We start from the raw sequence: 14,238 nt of genomic DNA, 5'->3' as shown, positions 1-14,238 counted from the left end.
TAATGACCTTTATCGGTGGTCTTTTCAGATCTCAGGAGTGTCAGTGTTGCTGCTGTGGCCACCGACTGACTCTCATACCAGCTCCCACTGAAATAAACACACTGTTATATTTACCTGACACTTCTTCCCAATAGAAATTCTTACCACACCACACTGGTCAAAGCCCTCCAGCCAAAATCATGGAGACTTCTCTATTTTCAGGTTTTGTAGATAGTTCAAGGAAAAGATACATTTTGTTCAAGAATCCTTTCAGGTGGCTTCATGAGTCTTCTTGTGGGGCCTTTCTTGGATCCAGAATATATTTTTTCACTTACTATAATTATCTTTGATTTCTCTGTCCTGAGCATTTCTGTTAATGATGAAGGCTTCCTCACAACTCTCCGTAGGCACTGTCCTAGGCTCCCTGAAAGCCTCTAGTCTTGCAGACACCGTTGATCCTTGCTCCCATCACAGCCGGGATGACTGTCATTCCAAAGCATTCCTTGTCCCAGGGTCACCCTTCCACGCACACCCCGCCTCCCAAAACAGCAGAGTGCTGTTCCGCACAGGTGGGTCCATCCAGCAGTTCAGAGACAGGCAGCCTGACAACAACAGTGAAATCCAAAAGCTTCTGGTTGCATTTAACAGTCAGTAATCATCAGGACAAATGAAGTGGGAAAGGGGAATACGTATTACATGTGAAACATTGTAGTGTGGCTGACAGTATCTCCTTCCCCTCTTCACTGATCTGAAAAGCTGAGAATAAGAGGCCTTGAGGCAGTTCTGTTTCTGCTGCAGTGTAACATCCTCAGCTTTCAGCACTTCTCTGGTGTTAAAATGAGTTCTGGTGCCGAAATGAATTGGATTTGTATTTTTTTTGGAAACAGTTCCCAAAGGGGTGTTCAAAAGAATAGCATAATGAACTAACAGTTTTCACCAGCCTATCATGGGTGAGCAGGTCAAATAAATGAAATGATTAGCACAAACAAGGCAGATCTGCAATAATTGTTGATAGTCCTTTTGAGATGGACGTCTAGTATGGACAGAACAGGGGAAACATCCATTTTCTAGTTTTCATCCTACCATTTACCAGCCTGTGTAGGTCTCTCAGATACTTCTGAGGGGTCTGTGAAAAGGAACTAGGGAGAGCAAGTGGCATGCCAGTCCTCTGAGCAGGGACCTGTATCAGCACGGGAACAGAAAGCAGAAGTCCATGAACACAGGAGGTGGAAATCCACTGCTGGGTCTCAACTCAAGATTCATCCTGGTTTTACATGCGTTCTGTCTGTCGCTGGCTCACGATACCCAGAGACCAGAGACTGTCTGCCATGACGGACTGGGTGCACGTGTTGCCATCTGAAGGGCTCGGTGGGATCAGAAGGGAAGGGAAGGGGAAGGGAGATCGAAGAGTATTCTTTACCGAAAAGTCTTCTGACTGGTCCCTGCCCAACTCAGATACATTCTTGAACTGATCTGTTCCTGTTCCCAGCTGTTTCTTTGACTGTACAACCTTTCTGTACTCCAGAATGATCTTGCCCTGATCTTTCTCCACAGTGGCTGTGGAGAGTTCATGGGGGAAAGGGGCTCTTTTTCCCATGCTGCAAGTTAGATCCAAGCTGTTCTGCTCTGAAAAATCTCCCAAGTGTATCAGTCAGCATCACACGCACAAACTTTGTATTGGAGCAGCCGTCCTTCCACCCGACAGGATGGTGCTCACAGTGGTGCTGTGAAGTGGCAGCAGGAGAAGTGAGGGGAACACCAGCATTTAAGGCAGAAACAAGGTGGTCATCGCAGATGACTGGGTGCCAACAACTTAACTCACGGAAAAGGACATGAAAGCAGGCACCATGAAAAATCTTGCCTAGAATGGTAACTGCTCTTGGGTTTTTTATAAGCTTTTATTCATTTATTTATTTTTATGACACAATTAGAAAATAATGGCCCTGATTCAGGAGGTCTTTTAAACCAGCAGTAAAACACACAATCAGCAGGTGACTTTGACACATAAAGAAACTGAAGCACCTGCTTAGGTACTGTCCTGGGTAGCAATGAACTTAAGCATGTGAGTTTTCAAATGCCTTACCATGGTAAGTTTTCCCTTGATTTCCTTGTGTTTCAGGAATCTTCAATAGCTTCGCTTTAAAAGATCCTGATTTCATTAAAAAGCATAGAGTTTCATCAGTGAGGATTGTCTGTACTTTCTAGGGGTGCGTCTGCCCGGGAACAACTGGTACTTTTTCGTAATATCCATTATTGTCCTTTTCTTTGAATTAGATGCCACAAACAACTGAAAAAACATGCAGAGATTAATACAGACATTGTGCACATCTGTAAATGATGATTTGCATATGCTTGCACCATGCTTGTAATGCTCTGAAAATATCTGAAATGCTCTGTAGTATCCTGGTTTATAACATATCCTTCACCACAGTTTACACATCGAGAATGCATGCTGAAAACAGGAAACACACATGCAGAGGGTAGGTAAAAGGGGATTACAGTGTACATATATTCAACAGAATAGTCCCAGTTTAAGAGTATCACAAGCATCAGGCTTGCATAAACAAATCAGTGCTTAACCCACAGATGTATGTAATGACCATATGGATTCTGCATGTTTACAACTGGAAAAAACCCTCTGAGCTTTTCTATTGTTTGCTGACTTTCACCCTACAGTATTAATTTTATTTACAAAAAACAAGTTATTTGCTGGGATACAGAAAGTTCTTAAAAAGAAAAGGAGTTATTTAATATACACCACAGGACAAGATGTATGGGCCCTGCTCTCTGCTGCCTTGGAGTTCTCACGTCCTAGGTGAGTTACGAGGCATGTGACCAAGTGTACAACTGCATTTCTTAAACCAATTTATTGCTTTCATACAATATTTCTCTTAGATTTCCCCTCTAACAGTTGGCTCAGAGATTACAAACTTCACGATCCTTCCAGCCCGAGGCAGCTGCAGAACTTCATCAGTGCCTGAAGCCCCCCTTTCCCCGGGAGCCAAGCCCATGAACCCGTGGCCATGCAGCAGGCAGGCGGCCCCCAAGCCCCGCCGCCCTCCACCTTGCGGGCTGTTATTTGGCACGTTCACCAAGCGAGGTAAAATGCCACCACCCGAGAGTAAGCAACGCTTGCCAGGCCGGGGACCCTCTGCAGTCCCTAGGCTCCAGGGGCGCGGCAAGGTATGGAGCGATAAGCAAGGGGCCCACTCGCGTGTGACGGCTGTCTGTGCTCCCAGCTGTGGCTGTAGGCAAGAGCCCTGCTCAGTGTTTCAGCCCTGACGGCAGGAAAGACTTTAGCCAAATGGTTTAAAACCAAACTATAATAAAGTACGGCACGTTGTATTTCTTTGTCTTGACAACTGCTCGTTTCAGGCACCACAAAACCATCTCGTTGCTGATGGCGGAGGAAGGAATGCTTTAAGCTAGAAGAGTGCGTTTATCGAACGCTTTTCTTCTTCCCCGAGGAGCTCAGCAGGCAGCAGGCTGGGGTGAGCGGGAGTAAGCTGCGGGTTTGGGCTGTGCTGGGCTCGCCTCGGGGCAGGGCACCCACACTCCCGGCAGGCGACGGATATCCCCGTCCGCAGGGCCGGGGCAGAGCATCCCCTCCGGCTGTGCCAGCCCCTGTGCCTTGGCTCCACGGAGACCCCCGGGGCCGCCCCGGCTCTCCTGGGCTCGGGGCCCGCCGTCGGGGCAAGGCGGCAGCCTCGCAGCGGGCGGCGTCCTCGGCCCGGTCCCCGCGGTGCTGGCGGCCGCCCCCGCATGCTCCCGCGCCCCATCCGCACCGTGCCATTGCGCCGCGGCGCAGCGCGCAGGCTCCGCGGGACGAGGGGTGACCACCGCCGGGCACATGGCAGCGCTGGCCTCGGCCGAGGCCGCTTTGGCGCTTCTCCCGGTGTGCCCGTCAGGCGGGCGGTCACCCGACGGGAGCGGGGAGCCGGGGCACGGCGGCTGCTGAAAAGCAACACTCCCCCCCACCCCGGGGCCTCGGTGCTCCCCAGCGAGGGGGGGGCGAGGAGGAGGCATCCGTCGGGCGGGCGGCGCTGGCAGTGCCCGTCGGGGGGGCGGCGGGGCGGCTCGCCCCGCTCCCTGCTGCCCGGGGGCAGCCCCGCAGCCGGGGACCGCGGGCACGGGCGGCGGGCGAGGCGGAGCGGGGGTTGCGCGCCTGTGCGAGACGCGGGAGAGGTGCAGCCCGCTGAGGTCGTTGTGTGCTTAATTGCTTTCTTCTTTTGTGGCAATTAATCACGGGGAGGTTTTACGGGGACCTGAGTCTGGGGGGAGGGAGTGGAAAGGGAGACGCTGAGCGGGAGCCGCATCGGCGGTGTCCCCCGCAGCCTCCGCGCCTCCGGCCGTCTCCGCCTGTTCGTGAAACCTTGGCGTTTCCTGACGGGTGCATTAAAACAAAACAAAAAAATCCCACCCTAATAAATCTGAGTGAAATAGGCAGTGATTTAGTCACCGAGAAACACCACCGGAATCAGATGCCAGATCGACGGGCGGTCACCGTTTTCCTGTTAAATAATAATAATAATAATAATAATAATAATAATAATAATAATAATAATAATAATAATAATAATAATAATAATAACGATTAAGCCAGCCCTCGGTGCGCGTGTAGCCCGAGCCGTCGGCAGCACCGGCCTGGCCGGGCGGCGGGCGGCAGCCCGGGGGTGGCACCGGCCGGCAGGTGCGCTCGGTGCCGGGCGGCACCTCTGCCCTGCGCGCCCCGGCAGCGCTCCCCGAGCCAGCGGCCGTCGGGAGCCGTCGGGGCGCCTCCCTAACCAAGGTGCGGGGGTGCCCTGCACCGGAGGCCGTGCTCCCGGCCCTTTCCCTCGGCGTGGCCCCTGGCATGAGCCGGAGCCGGCCCGGGTACCCCCGCGGGTCGGTGCTGCAGCAACACCCGGACGCGCCGACTCCGCTTCCGGCCGCCCCTTCTCCCTCCGGCGCCGGCTGCGGGCGCACCCCCGGGGCTCCCACCGAAGGTTTTGCCCCATTCATTTGAGCGGGGATGAGTCGCCCAGCGACCGCAGCCGCCCGCTGCTACCAGCGGCGGTTTGCTGAGGTCTGAGCCGCTTCGCGCCCGCACCGCGCACCGCAGCCGCGCCGGGCGCTCCGCGGCGGGGCCCGCCGCACCCCCCTCCCCTCCCCGGGTGCGCTCCGTGCTCAGGACGGGGCGGGTGGTCAACGTTTGCCCCAGGCTGCGCTGCCAGCGGAGGATCTACTTTAATCAGTTCCTCTCAGCGAAAGCAAACACGGCCTATCTCCCTGCTGCCCTGGACGGAGTCCAGCGCTCCGGATACTTTGGGTTGTTGGGGTTTGGGTGGTCGCGGGTTTTTTTTGGGGGGGGGAGGGGACGCGGGGGAGCGGGGGAAGGCTGAGATGACCGCGGCGGTGTGGGCACCGTCGGGACGCGCGGATGGGAGCCGGCGGCGCGGAGCACCCGTGGGCGGAGAGCGCCGCTGCCGCCCCCCTCTTCTGGGGGCACCGCCTCCCCCTCTCCCGGGCGGTGCGGGCAGGGCTGCGCGCCGGGGGGCCGCGGGCGCGGGACAGGAGCGGGCCGGAGCCGGTGCCGGCGGCTGGCCGAGCGGGCAGGGCGCCGCGTCGACCTCCAGGGGGCGCTGCAGCACCGTGGGCCGCCGCCGCCGCCCGATGCGGGGCTCCGGGGCCCCCCCTCCCCGCCCCGCCGGGCCGCCCGGCAGTGCCCCGCGGCCGTCCGGGGCACAGCGGGGCCATGGGGTCTGCCCGGGCGGGGGGAAGGCCCGCGGGGGCGGGAGGGGCCCGCCCGGGGTGGACGTGGAAACGTGACGCGGAAGTGCGGGGCTCCGGCGGGACGCAGCGGCCTGTGCCCCCCCGTGGTGTCACCCTTGCCCGACGGGTGCCCGCTGCGGCGGAGTCCCCCGACGTCCGAGGGACCCCGAGCTCTGGCGGAGGCGTCGGGCAGAGCGTCGGTGCCGGAGGGTCTCGCCGCCAGCTCTCGCCGCGCACCTGCTGGCCGGGCCGGGCCGGGCCGGGCCGGGCCGGGCCGGGCGGCGGCGCCCCGGGGTCACCGGGCGCTCCCTGCCTCCGCAGACGTGCTGGGCTGTCGCCGCGCCGCCAGTTAGCGGGAAGAAGGCGGCTTTCCCCGCTCTCGGTGTAGCCGAAAAGTACCACGAGTGGCCGGGGAGCGAACAGCCCGGGCAGCGGCTCTGCACCGCTCCGTGTCCCGGCTTCCCCCGTCCCCGCTCCCCAGTTCCCTCCGCTTTGAGGCTTTTTCGTTGCCTGGTCGTTTGGGGGAGGTTGTTGTCGTTTGGGTTTTTTTGTTAGCTGAGTTTGATTGTGGGCCGGTTTTTCTTTGTTATTGTTATTTTTTTTCCCCTAGCAAGTGCAGCTTATTTTTCCTCGCTGTAAAGGGCAAGAAATGACCGTTCTCCCCAAACAACCTCCCTCCGATCCTTGTGTCTGGGGGGTAGTCCCTGGTATCCCCAAGCCAGCAGTGGGGGACGGAAAATGCTGCTGTAAAGTCCCCTTTCCACTTCGTTCTTGAAGCAAGCGGCCTCGCTCGGGAAAGCAAAACAACGAGGGCATGGGGATCCCTCCCCCGCGCAGTGCCGGAGCCCCCCAGCCCTCGCCCCGCGCAGGCTCCCGCGGCCGCCCGCACCCACCGCGCACCCTGTCCGCGGGAATGGCTCCTTCTCCCGCAACTGTGACCCTCGATGTCCTCACTGCCCAGCAGACGACATACTATTTATTTAGGGCGACTGGGATTTAAATAAGGCGTTTTCGAAGCGGGACTTTATCAAAAGAAATGAAAAAGAGCCCGACCGCCAGCCTGGGCTGCGCTGCCCTGCGAGGAACGCAGCCAGACCTTCCTCTGCCGACTCCTATTCCCCTTCTTTGATTAATTTTTTTTCCTCCTGTATACTAAAAGGAAAAAAAAAAATCCCAATGCAGCCGTCACTTGCGTCCTCTTCTCTTCCGCGGGCTCGAATTAGCCGGCACAGACTCTACAGTGAAAAATTTTCAAAGCTGTTTTTAAATGCCATTTCTTCCGTCATCTTTGTATACTTCTCAAAGCCTACCTCCAATCTGCAGTCCAGATTATACAATAAGTTCCCCGTACATGATTTAAGTAACGCACAGAACAAGATAATGTTACAGATAAAAATTCAACCCAAATTCGCCGTCTGCAGCCAACAGTATTGCAGCTAACGACGAAACCGAACACAGTGCTTCAATCGAGAAATTCGAAGAGGGTCTCAGAGGCCCCATTTAGCAGCAAATTCCCCGGTAATAAATCGAAACTGCTTTCGAAACTATTTGTCTGTTCCAGGTAGAGATTTTGTGCTTAGTCACCGCGCATGGGGACACCTCGGCGCAGGTTGTCCTTCTGAATCTGCCTAAATAGCAGCTGAAGGGCAGAGCCGAATCGCTGAAGCGTCGGTCCATAGGGCGACCCGACGCGGCGGCCGCGGAGCCATTTGGACGTGAGCGTCACCTGCACCTACAGGTCCCCTCGGAGACGTGGGCGGCAACAGAACCCCCACGCCCTGGGTCTGGGGGTGTTATTTTAGGTATTCAAGCAAGTCGCGCCGCCTGTGTCACCCTGGCTGGGGCACTGCGGGCGGTGCGGCGCGGGGGGCGCGCAAATCCCCGCGGCCGCGGCCGGCAGCGGGGCGGGGGGCGCCGGGCTGCGCTCGGGGGGAGAAGTCACCTTAGGTGACGCGGGGGACGGGACGGGACACGACAAGCGGGGGGCGTCCTGCCCCTTTAAAACCCAGTTGCTACCCAAACACAAGTAAACAGTGGGGCCGGCGCGGCGGGGCGGGCCGGGGGCGGTCCCGTCCCGTCGGGGCGGAGCGGCGCGGCCCCGAGCGCGGGGCTGTGCGCGCCGCGGGGTGGGCCGGCGGCGGCGGCGGGCGGGCGGGGACAGCGCTCCACGCCACTCACCGCTGAAATGTGATGGACCGGGCAGGGGGCGGCTCAGACTCGCGCCGAGCCTCGCCGGGGTCGAAGGCGGGAGGCTGCGGGCGGGTGGCGGCGGTCTATGCCGGGGCGCCGGGACCGCCGCAGCCAGAGCTCCCAGCCGCCGCCCAGCCCTCCGCAACATGCCGGCCGCCGCCGGGCCCCGGCCCCGCTGAGCACCCCCGCTGTGGATCTAATGTCTCCGTGAAGGTGCCGCGGCCGCCGCCTCGGCTGTGCCCAGGGAGGAGCAGCCGGCTGCGGTAGGTAAGTGGCTCCCCCGGCCCGCCCTGCCCGCTGCCGTCGGCGGGAGCGGGGCGGCGGGGCCGCGGCCGGGCCCCGGGCGGGGGAGCGTCCCCTCGGCGGGCAGCGCGGGGCCTCCGGCGTTACTTTCAGTTTGCAGCTCCGCGGCGGTGGGGGTGCAGGTTCCCCCCGCACTCCGCGGGCGCGTTGATGCGGGGCCAGGCGGCAGGGGCCCCCGGAGCGCGCGGTCGATGTCCCGCACGCCGAGTCCCCCGCGGGGGGGGGGGGGGGGCCGCTCCGTGCGTGGGCGCCGGGGCTGACCCCGGAGAAAGTCATCGCTCCGTGGAAACACCTGGCTGCGCGGGCAGCGGCGGCCGCGGCCGGCAAGGAGCGGAGGGGCCCCGGGGCCCACCCGCTCCCCGGGAACGGCGGCAGCGCCCTCGGGGCACGGCCGCGGCCCCGCCGCGGGAGGAAGGGGAGCGGCGGCCGGGCCCGCAGCTCGGCGGCAAGCAGGTAGAGAGGGGTGTACCGCCGAGGCACCGGGCTTAATTTAATTAAGCGCTCTGAATGGAAGGGGAAAAGGAAGTGCCAAGGTTTAAGTAACATCCGTTTTTGGTTGACTTTTCCCCCCCCCCCCCCCCGCACCTTGCTATAAGTAGCCTTAAAATCATGCACGGAAGCACCTTCTGGCCCCTTTTTGGTAGGATTTAATAGAGTTGCCTCCTAGTACAAATAGGAACGGGTGTACCGTGGTTAAGACGACAGCGTAGTTTGAAGTGTCTGCGTTAAAATAATGGATTTCGTGTTCGGAATAGTTTTTCGGACTTGGTTCTTTGACACGAAAACGAGCGCCGCGCAATGCCATCCGCACACGGAGCCACCGAAGGCGGCTGTACAAGACGGAGCCGTGCCCCACCGAAACGCTGCGCCCGCCCCGGCCGTGGCTCGCAGCCGGGGGCTCCCGAGCCCAGGCGCAGCCAGCCCGGGATGGGGGCAGGAGCCGCGGCAGTAGCCCGCGAAAAGAGATTGTATTGCCTCTGGGTCGGTTCCTGGCGGAAAACGAATAGGAACTCACACTACGACATCTTTAAAAATAACTCTCTATATAAAATCACCGTGTCGTCCCCCCCCCGAAATAAAAAAAAATAATTAAAAAAAAAAAGGTCGCTATAGATAATAGGCGGTATCGATAACGCTGTCCCCGGTCTCGATACAATCGCAAATGGGAAAATCTGGGCAGCAGCGGAGGAAACCCCGGGGAGCCGCGATTCAGGAAAACGAAAACAGGGGTGGGTAGCGCCGCAATTCACACCCAGCTGCGTTGCCGTATTTTTTACCCGGAGGGCCAATTCGGTGCAGTGCCACAAACGGGGACGAACGCTATTTTTGGAAAAATATCGAAAAGTCTCTTGCCGGCCAGAGGCTGCAGGGCGCCAGCGGAGCGGCCCGGGCCGTGTGGCGGCGGTGAGGGCGGCGGGCGGCGGCGGCCCGGAGGGGCAGGGACGCCGCTCCCGGGGCGCTGCTCTGCGCTCCGAGTTCCCTTTATTTTGGTGGTTGCTTTGGCTGTTTTGTTTTAGGACCTTTGGAGGAGGGAGGGGGGGGTGTGAGAAGGGTTCTTGTTTATTTTGGAAACTACACATTACCAGCCCCTCTACCTAAATCCCGGGAGGTGCTCGGCACCCTCGGCCCTACCTCTTGTTTACAGGCCCGGAGAGACCCCGGCGCTTGCTTTCGCCGCTTTCCTGGGTCATGGCAGCCGCCCGGCTACTGGAAGTGAGACCCCCACCCCCGAAAACAAGGGGAAAATAAAGGAGAGGGCAGGGGCTTGCCCCCCGCGCCGGTGCCCCCTGCCCCGCGGGAGGGGAGCGTCGCTCCGGGGGCGCCGAGGGGTCCCCGCGGGCGGCGGGAGAAGCGGGGCCCGGCGGTTGCGGTTGAATGGGTTGAGCGAAACCCTCTGACAGTCACACACCGCTCATTAGCTCACGGCCCCGCCGCTCCGGCTGAGCTCCCGGCCGGGGCACGGCGGAGGGGGTGCGAGGAGCTCGGCCGGACGGCTCCGTCCCGCCGGGGCTGCGCTCGTCCTTCCCGGCCCTGCGGGACGGAGGGAGCCGGCCGCGGGGCGAGCGCCGTGCCGGGCTGCCGGGCAGCCCTGGGCGGGCCAGGGAGGCCTCCCTGCGGGCCGGCCGCTTCCTCGCCGCTGGTGGGATCGCTGCGGCGCGGGGGGGCTGGGTGGGAGGTGTGCGTGCGGGGCAGGAGCTGCCTCTCGCTCCCTCGGTTATCTTGATAAATGAGTTGTTGAAGGAAGAAAAATAAGCAGCCGAGCTGGGATAAACGCGGGGCTTATTGCCCCCCCCCCCCCCCGCTTCCCACCCCGCCGCCCCCCGGGCCTGCCTCGGCTCTCCGTGAGCACCCTGCTCCTGCCCGGGGAGGCCTCAGCCAGGAGGGGTCGGGGTCGGGGCCTCCGCGCCCGCGGGAGGCCGGGCGGAGGGTGGGAGCGACGCCGGGGGCCAGGGCGGCGCGGGGGGCCGCAGGGAGGCGGCCCTGGGGGTCCCCGCTGTGGGCGCTGCGGGGGGACGGTGGCGGGGAACGGAGCGGCCCGGGCTCCGTTCCTGGTGTGTTTTTCCACGATTCGTTTAATTTGAATCCGCGGCACCTTCGGTTTGCTCGGCGCTGCGTTTTCTCCTTTTTGTTTTAATTCGAGGTGTGTGTTTCTGGGAGCGATACTTTGTAGGGTTTTTCACGCTTTAGCTTCTCCGGTCGAAGCGATCGCGCCGGTGGGCCGGTGGCGGCCGCGCCGGAGCAGGGGAGCCGGGGCTGCGGCGGGGCGCTGGGGCCGCGGCGACGCCGCGCACCGGAGCCGTGCCTGGCCCTCCCTGGCTCCGCCGCTGCGCTCGCCTCGGCTAAGGGGAACCACGCTGCTCTCAGTAAAAGCCTTTCCCCCCTTCTTTCTCCCTCCTTCCTTCCTAGGATTTTCTCCCCGTCTCGAAAGCCCAGCAGAGGCACCGGCTGTGCCGCCGGCCTGCGCCCGCCCCGGGAAGATGGGAAGCAAGGCTCTGCCAGCCCCCATCCCGCTGCACCCATCCCTGCAACTCACCAACTACTCCTTCCTCCAGGCTGTGAACACCTTCCCCGCAGCTGTGGACCAGTTGCAAGGTCTGTACGGACTCAGCGCCGTGCAAACCATGCACATGAACCACTGGACATTGGGCTACCCCAATGTGCATGAAATCACGCGCTCCACGATCACGGAGATGGCGGCCGCCCAGGGCTTGGTGGACTCCCGCTTCCCTTTCCCCGCGCTCCCCTTCGCCACGCACCTCTTCCACCCCAAGCAAGGGGCCATCGCCCACGTCCTCCCAGCCTTGCACAAGGACAGGCCCCGCTTTGACTTTGCCAACCTGGCCGTGGCCGCCACGCAGGAGGACCCTCCCAAGGTGGGGGAGCTCGCCAAGCTGAGCCCCGGACTGGCCTCGCCCCTGTCGGGCATCAGCAAGCTGTCCCCGGACAGGAAGCCCTCCCGCGGCCGCCTGCCCTCCAAGACGAAAAAGGAGTTCATCTGCAAGTTCTGCGGCAGGCACTTCACCAAGTCCTACAACCTCCTCATCCACGAGCGGACCCACACGGACGAGCGGCCCTACACCTGCGACATCTGCCACAAGGCTTTCCGGAGGCAGGACCACCTGCGGGACCACCGGTGAGGGACCACCGCGACCGGGGGCCGTGCCGCGGGGAGCTGGGCTGGGAGGGAGGAGCCGCGGGGTGGGAGGGGGGGGGTGAGGCTGAGCCGCTCCGGGCCGAGCCGGGAGGGCAGCAGGAGGAACCCCCCCGCTCCGGCTCCGGAGGGACCCGGGCACCCAAAGCTTGCGTCCCGCGTGGGACGGGCACCCGCGGGGGGGGGCAGGGGTGAAGCCCCCGGGGTTGTTATGCTTCCGAAGCGCGGCCTGGGGGGTGCGGGGGGGAGGACGGGGCACAGCTGGGCGCCCCCCCGCTCGCCCCCCTCCACCTCCGCACCCGCGGCCGGTGCCAGGCGGAGGGTCCGCGCTGCTTTCGGGGGAGAGCGGGCTTGGCTCCGGCCGGCGGAGCACATGCTGTCCCGATCTGTCACCGGAGAGTGCCATCACGCCTCGATAGGAATTATTGCGAATGTTTTGAACGGATAGAGGAGTTTCACCATGAACAGAATTGAGGGTGGGGTGGGGGGGAGCGGGTCCTGAGGGGGGCGTTTGGGGGGGAGCCGGGCCTGGGGGAGCAGGTCCCGGTGGTGGGTGCTCCCCGCGCATCCGGCAGCGCTGCTCACACCTCGGGTTGCCTTCCAGGTACATCCATTCCAAAGAGAAACCCTTCAAGTGCCAGGAGTGCGGGAAGGGCTTCTGCCAGTCCAGGACCCTGGCGGTCCACAAAACCCTACACATGCAGGTGAGCCCGGCGCTCCCCGGCCTCCTCCACGCGTGTGCCGCCGCCGTGGGGCAGGGGCGGCGGCTGCCGGGGGCACGGGGCTCCGCTACGGAGCCGAGCGAGAGGGCTCCGGCACTTGACGGCTCGGTGCTTCCCCGGGGGGCGGGAGGCGGCCGGCGGTTATCTCAACGGCCGCGGGAGACCCGCGGAAAAACGGCGGCCGCGGGCGACGGGCTTAAAGCCGTCGGGGACGCGGTTGGCGGCGGGCAGCGAGGCCCGGGTTTGGTTTTGCCCACGCCGCTGCTTCGAGGCGTTTTTCGTTGGGGGCTCCAGCCCTGCCTCGGCGGCGGCAGGCACGGTGCGGAGCGGAGCGCCCTGCTCGCCCGCCGGCCCCGCCGCGCAACCGGTCGGGCAGCGGGAGCCCCGGAGCGGGAGGGCGGTGCGGCGGCCGCTTTCCGTGCGCCCCAGGAGCGCCAAGTGCCACGGAGCGAGAATAGAAAATAAGGCTTTTGGGGCAGGACAGGGCGAGGGAGGCGGTCTGCCGTCCGCCCGGGGCTGCTGTCGTTCGTGTCCAACCCCGATATTTCAAGTTGTGCGTTGCGATAAGAAAAAAGTGCAGTGATACGGTAAACCAGGTAGTTTGTGAAGGATTAATCCTTTGCTTGCTTCAAATCTGAACAGGAATCTCCACACAAATGTCCCACATGTGGAAGAACCTTTAATCAAAGAAGTAATCTGAAAACTCACCTTCTTACCCATACAGACATCAAGCCCTACAACTGTGAGCAGTGCGGCAAAGTGTTCAGGCGAAACTGTGATCTACGGCGGCACAGTCTAACTCACACCCCGCGGCAGGACTTCTAGAGCAGCCAGGGACCCGCGCCCGCTCCGGCAGCTCCAACTTGCCCATTTTACTCAAGGACTGTATTGTAGGAACTCATGACACGCACACACACACAGACACGGAGACACACGCAGATTCGGGGCCAAGCTTTCCTACCACATGTCTGCGAAACTCGTTTAGAGAGTGTGGACTGCAGGATCGGGCCCCTCTCCAACCCACACCCAGGCGTAAAGCTCATCTTGTAGATACTCGCGGCTCATTTTAGAGCTCTGTACAGAATGTGGTTTTCTTCGTTTGTTTGTTTTGTATCGTCGTGTCAGATGCACATCGATAACAAATGGGGGAGGCAAAGTATCTCTTAAAAGTGTATTTCAAAATAAATCCTTTCTTTTTTTCCAAATACCTCTTGCCTTGTTGTATTATTCTCTGAACACTTGGGCTTTCTTTTTCCTGCTGTGTCAATGCGGTGGTAAAGCATATTGAATAAATTTCCTAGCCGGGTAATTGTACTGTCACAACAATTTTGGTGATCGCTTTTGTTTGGTCTGTTTCGCTGTCGCTGTTGTGTTATCTATTGTTAAGTAAAATGAAAGTGCCGTATTTGAGAGTTTATAGCTCTATTACTTAATAGTATGAATGTCTAAATATTAACTTCTGTACTTTTTATTTTCCAGAACGATTATTTTTTTTAAGAAGAGAAAGAAAGAAATACTTGCAAATAAACACATCTTAGGAAATAATGCATAGAGCCGTTCTTACGCCAAAGCGGCTTATTAGTAACTTATTTGTAATCTGCCCATATATTGTAAAAGTCATCCCTCTCGCGGAGATTGCAG

General features: G+C 60.5%; 1 protein-coding gene across 2 annotated transcripts; it reads left to right on the top strand.

Annotated features, from left to right (window-relative positions):
- The first annotated feature begins 7,905 nt into the window (after nucleotides 1–7,905).
- OSR2 (odd-skipped related transciption factor 2) lies at nucleotides 7,906–14,068 on the top strand. 2 transcript variants are annotated; one of them, XM_056332000.1, is made up of 4 exons: nucleotides 7,906–8,187; nucleotides 11,131–11,857; nucleotides 12,480–12,579; nucleotides 13,322–14,068. In XM_056332000.1, the coding sequence occupies exons 2-4, from the start codon at nucleotides 11,202–11,204 to the stop codon at nucleotides 13,394–13,396; spliced, it is 831 nt and encodes a 276-aa protein (XP_056187975.1). In that variant the 5' UTR covers nucleotides 7,906–8,187; nucleotides 11,131–11,201; the 3' UTR covers nucleotides 13,397–14,068. The 2 variants fall into 2 exon arrangements, with proteins under 2 accessions (XP_056187975.1, XP_056187974.1); XM_056331999.1 differs by having other exon boundaries at nucleotides 13,240–14,068.
- The last annotated feature ends 170 nt before the right edge of the window (nucleotides 14,069–14,238 follow it).

Source organism: Falco biarmicus, chromosome 3 (assembly GCF_023638135.1).
Source record: "Falco biarmicus isolate bFalBia1 chromosome 3, bFalBia1.pri, whole genome shotgun sequence".
Lineage (NCBI taxonomy): Eukaryota > Metazoa > Chordata > Aves > Falconiformes > Falconidae > Falco > Falco biarmicus.
This window is presented reverse-complemented; position numbering and strand designations above follow the sequence as displayed.

Excerpts from the sequence above, each read along its gene's own strand:
- OSR2 (XM_056331999.1), top strand. The coding sequence starts at position 11,202 with ATGGGAAGCAAGGCTCTGCCAGCCCCCATCCCGCTGCACCCATCCCTG. Across the intron at positions 11,858-12,479 it reads GACCACCTGCGGGACCACCG|GTACATCCATTCCAAAGAGA; the intron begins GTGAGGGACCAC and ends GTTGCCTTCCAG. Across the intron at positions 12,580-13,239 it reads ACAAAACCCTACACATGCAG|GAATCTCCACACAAATGTCC; the intron begins GTGAGCCCGGCG and ends AAATCTGAACAG.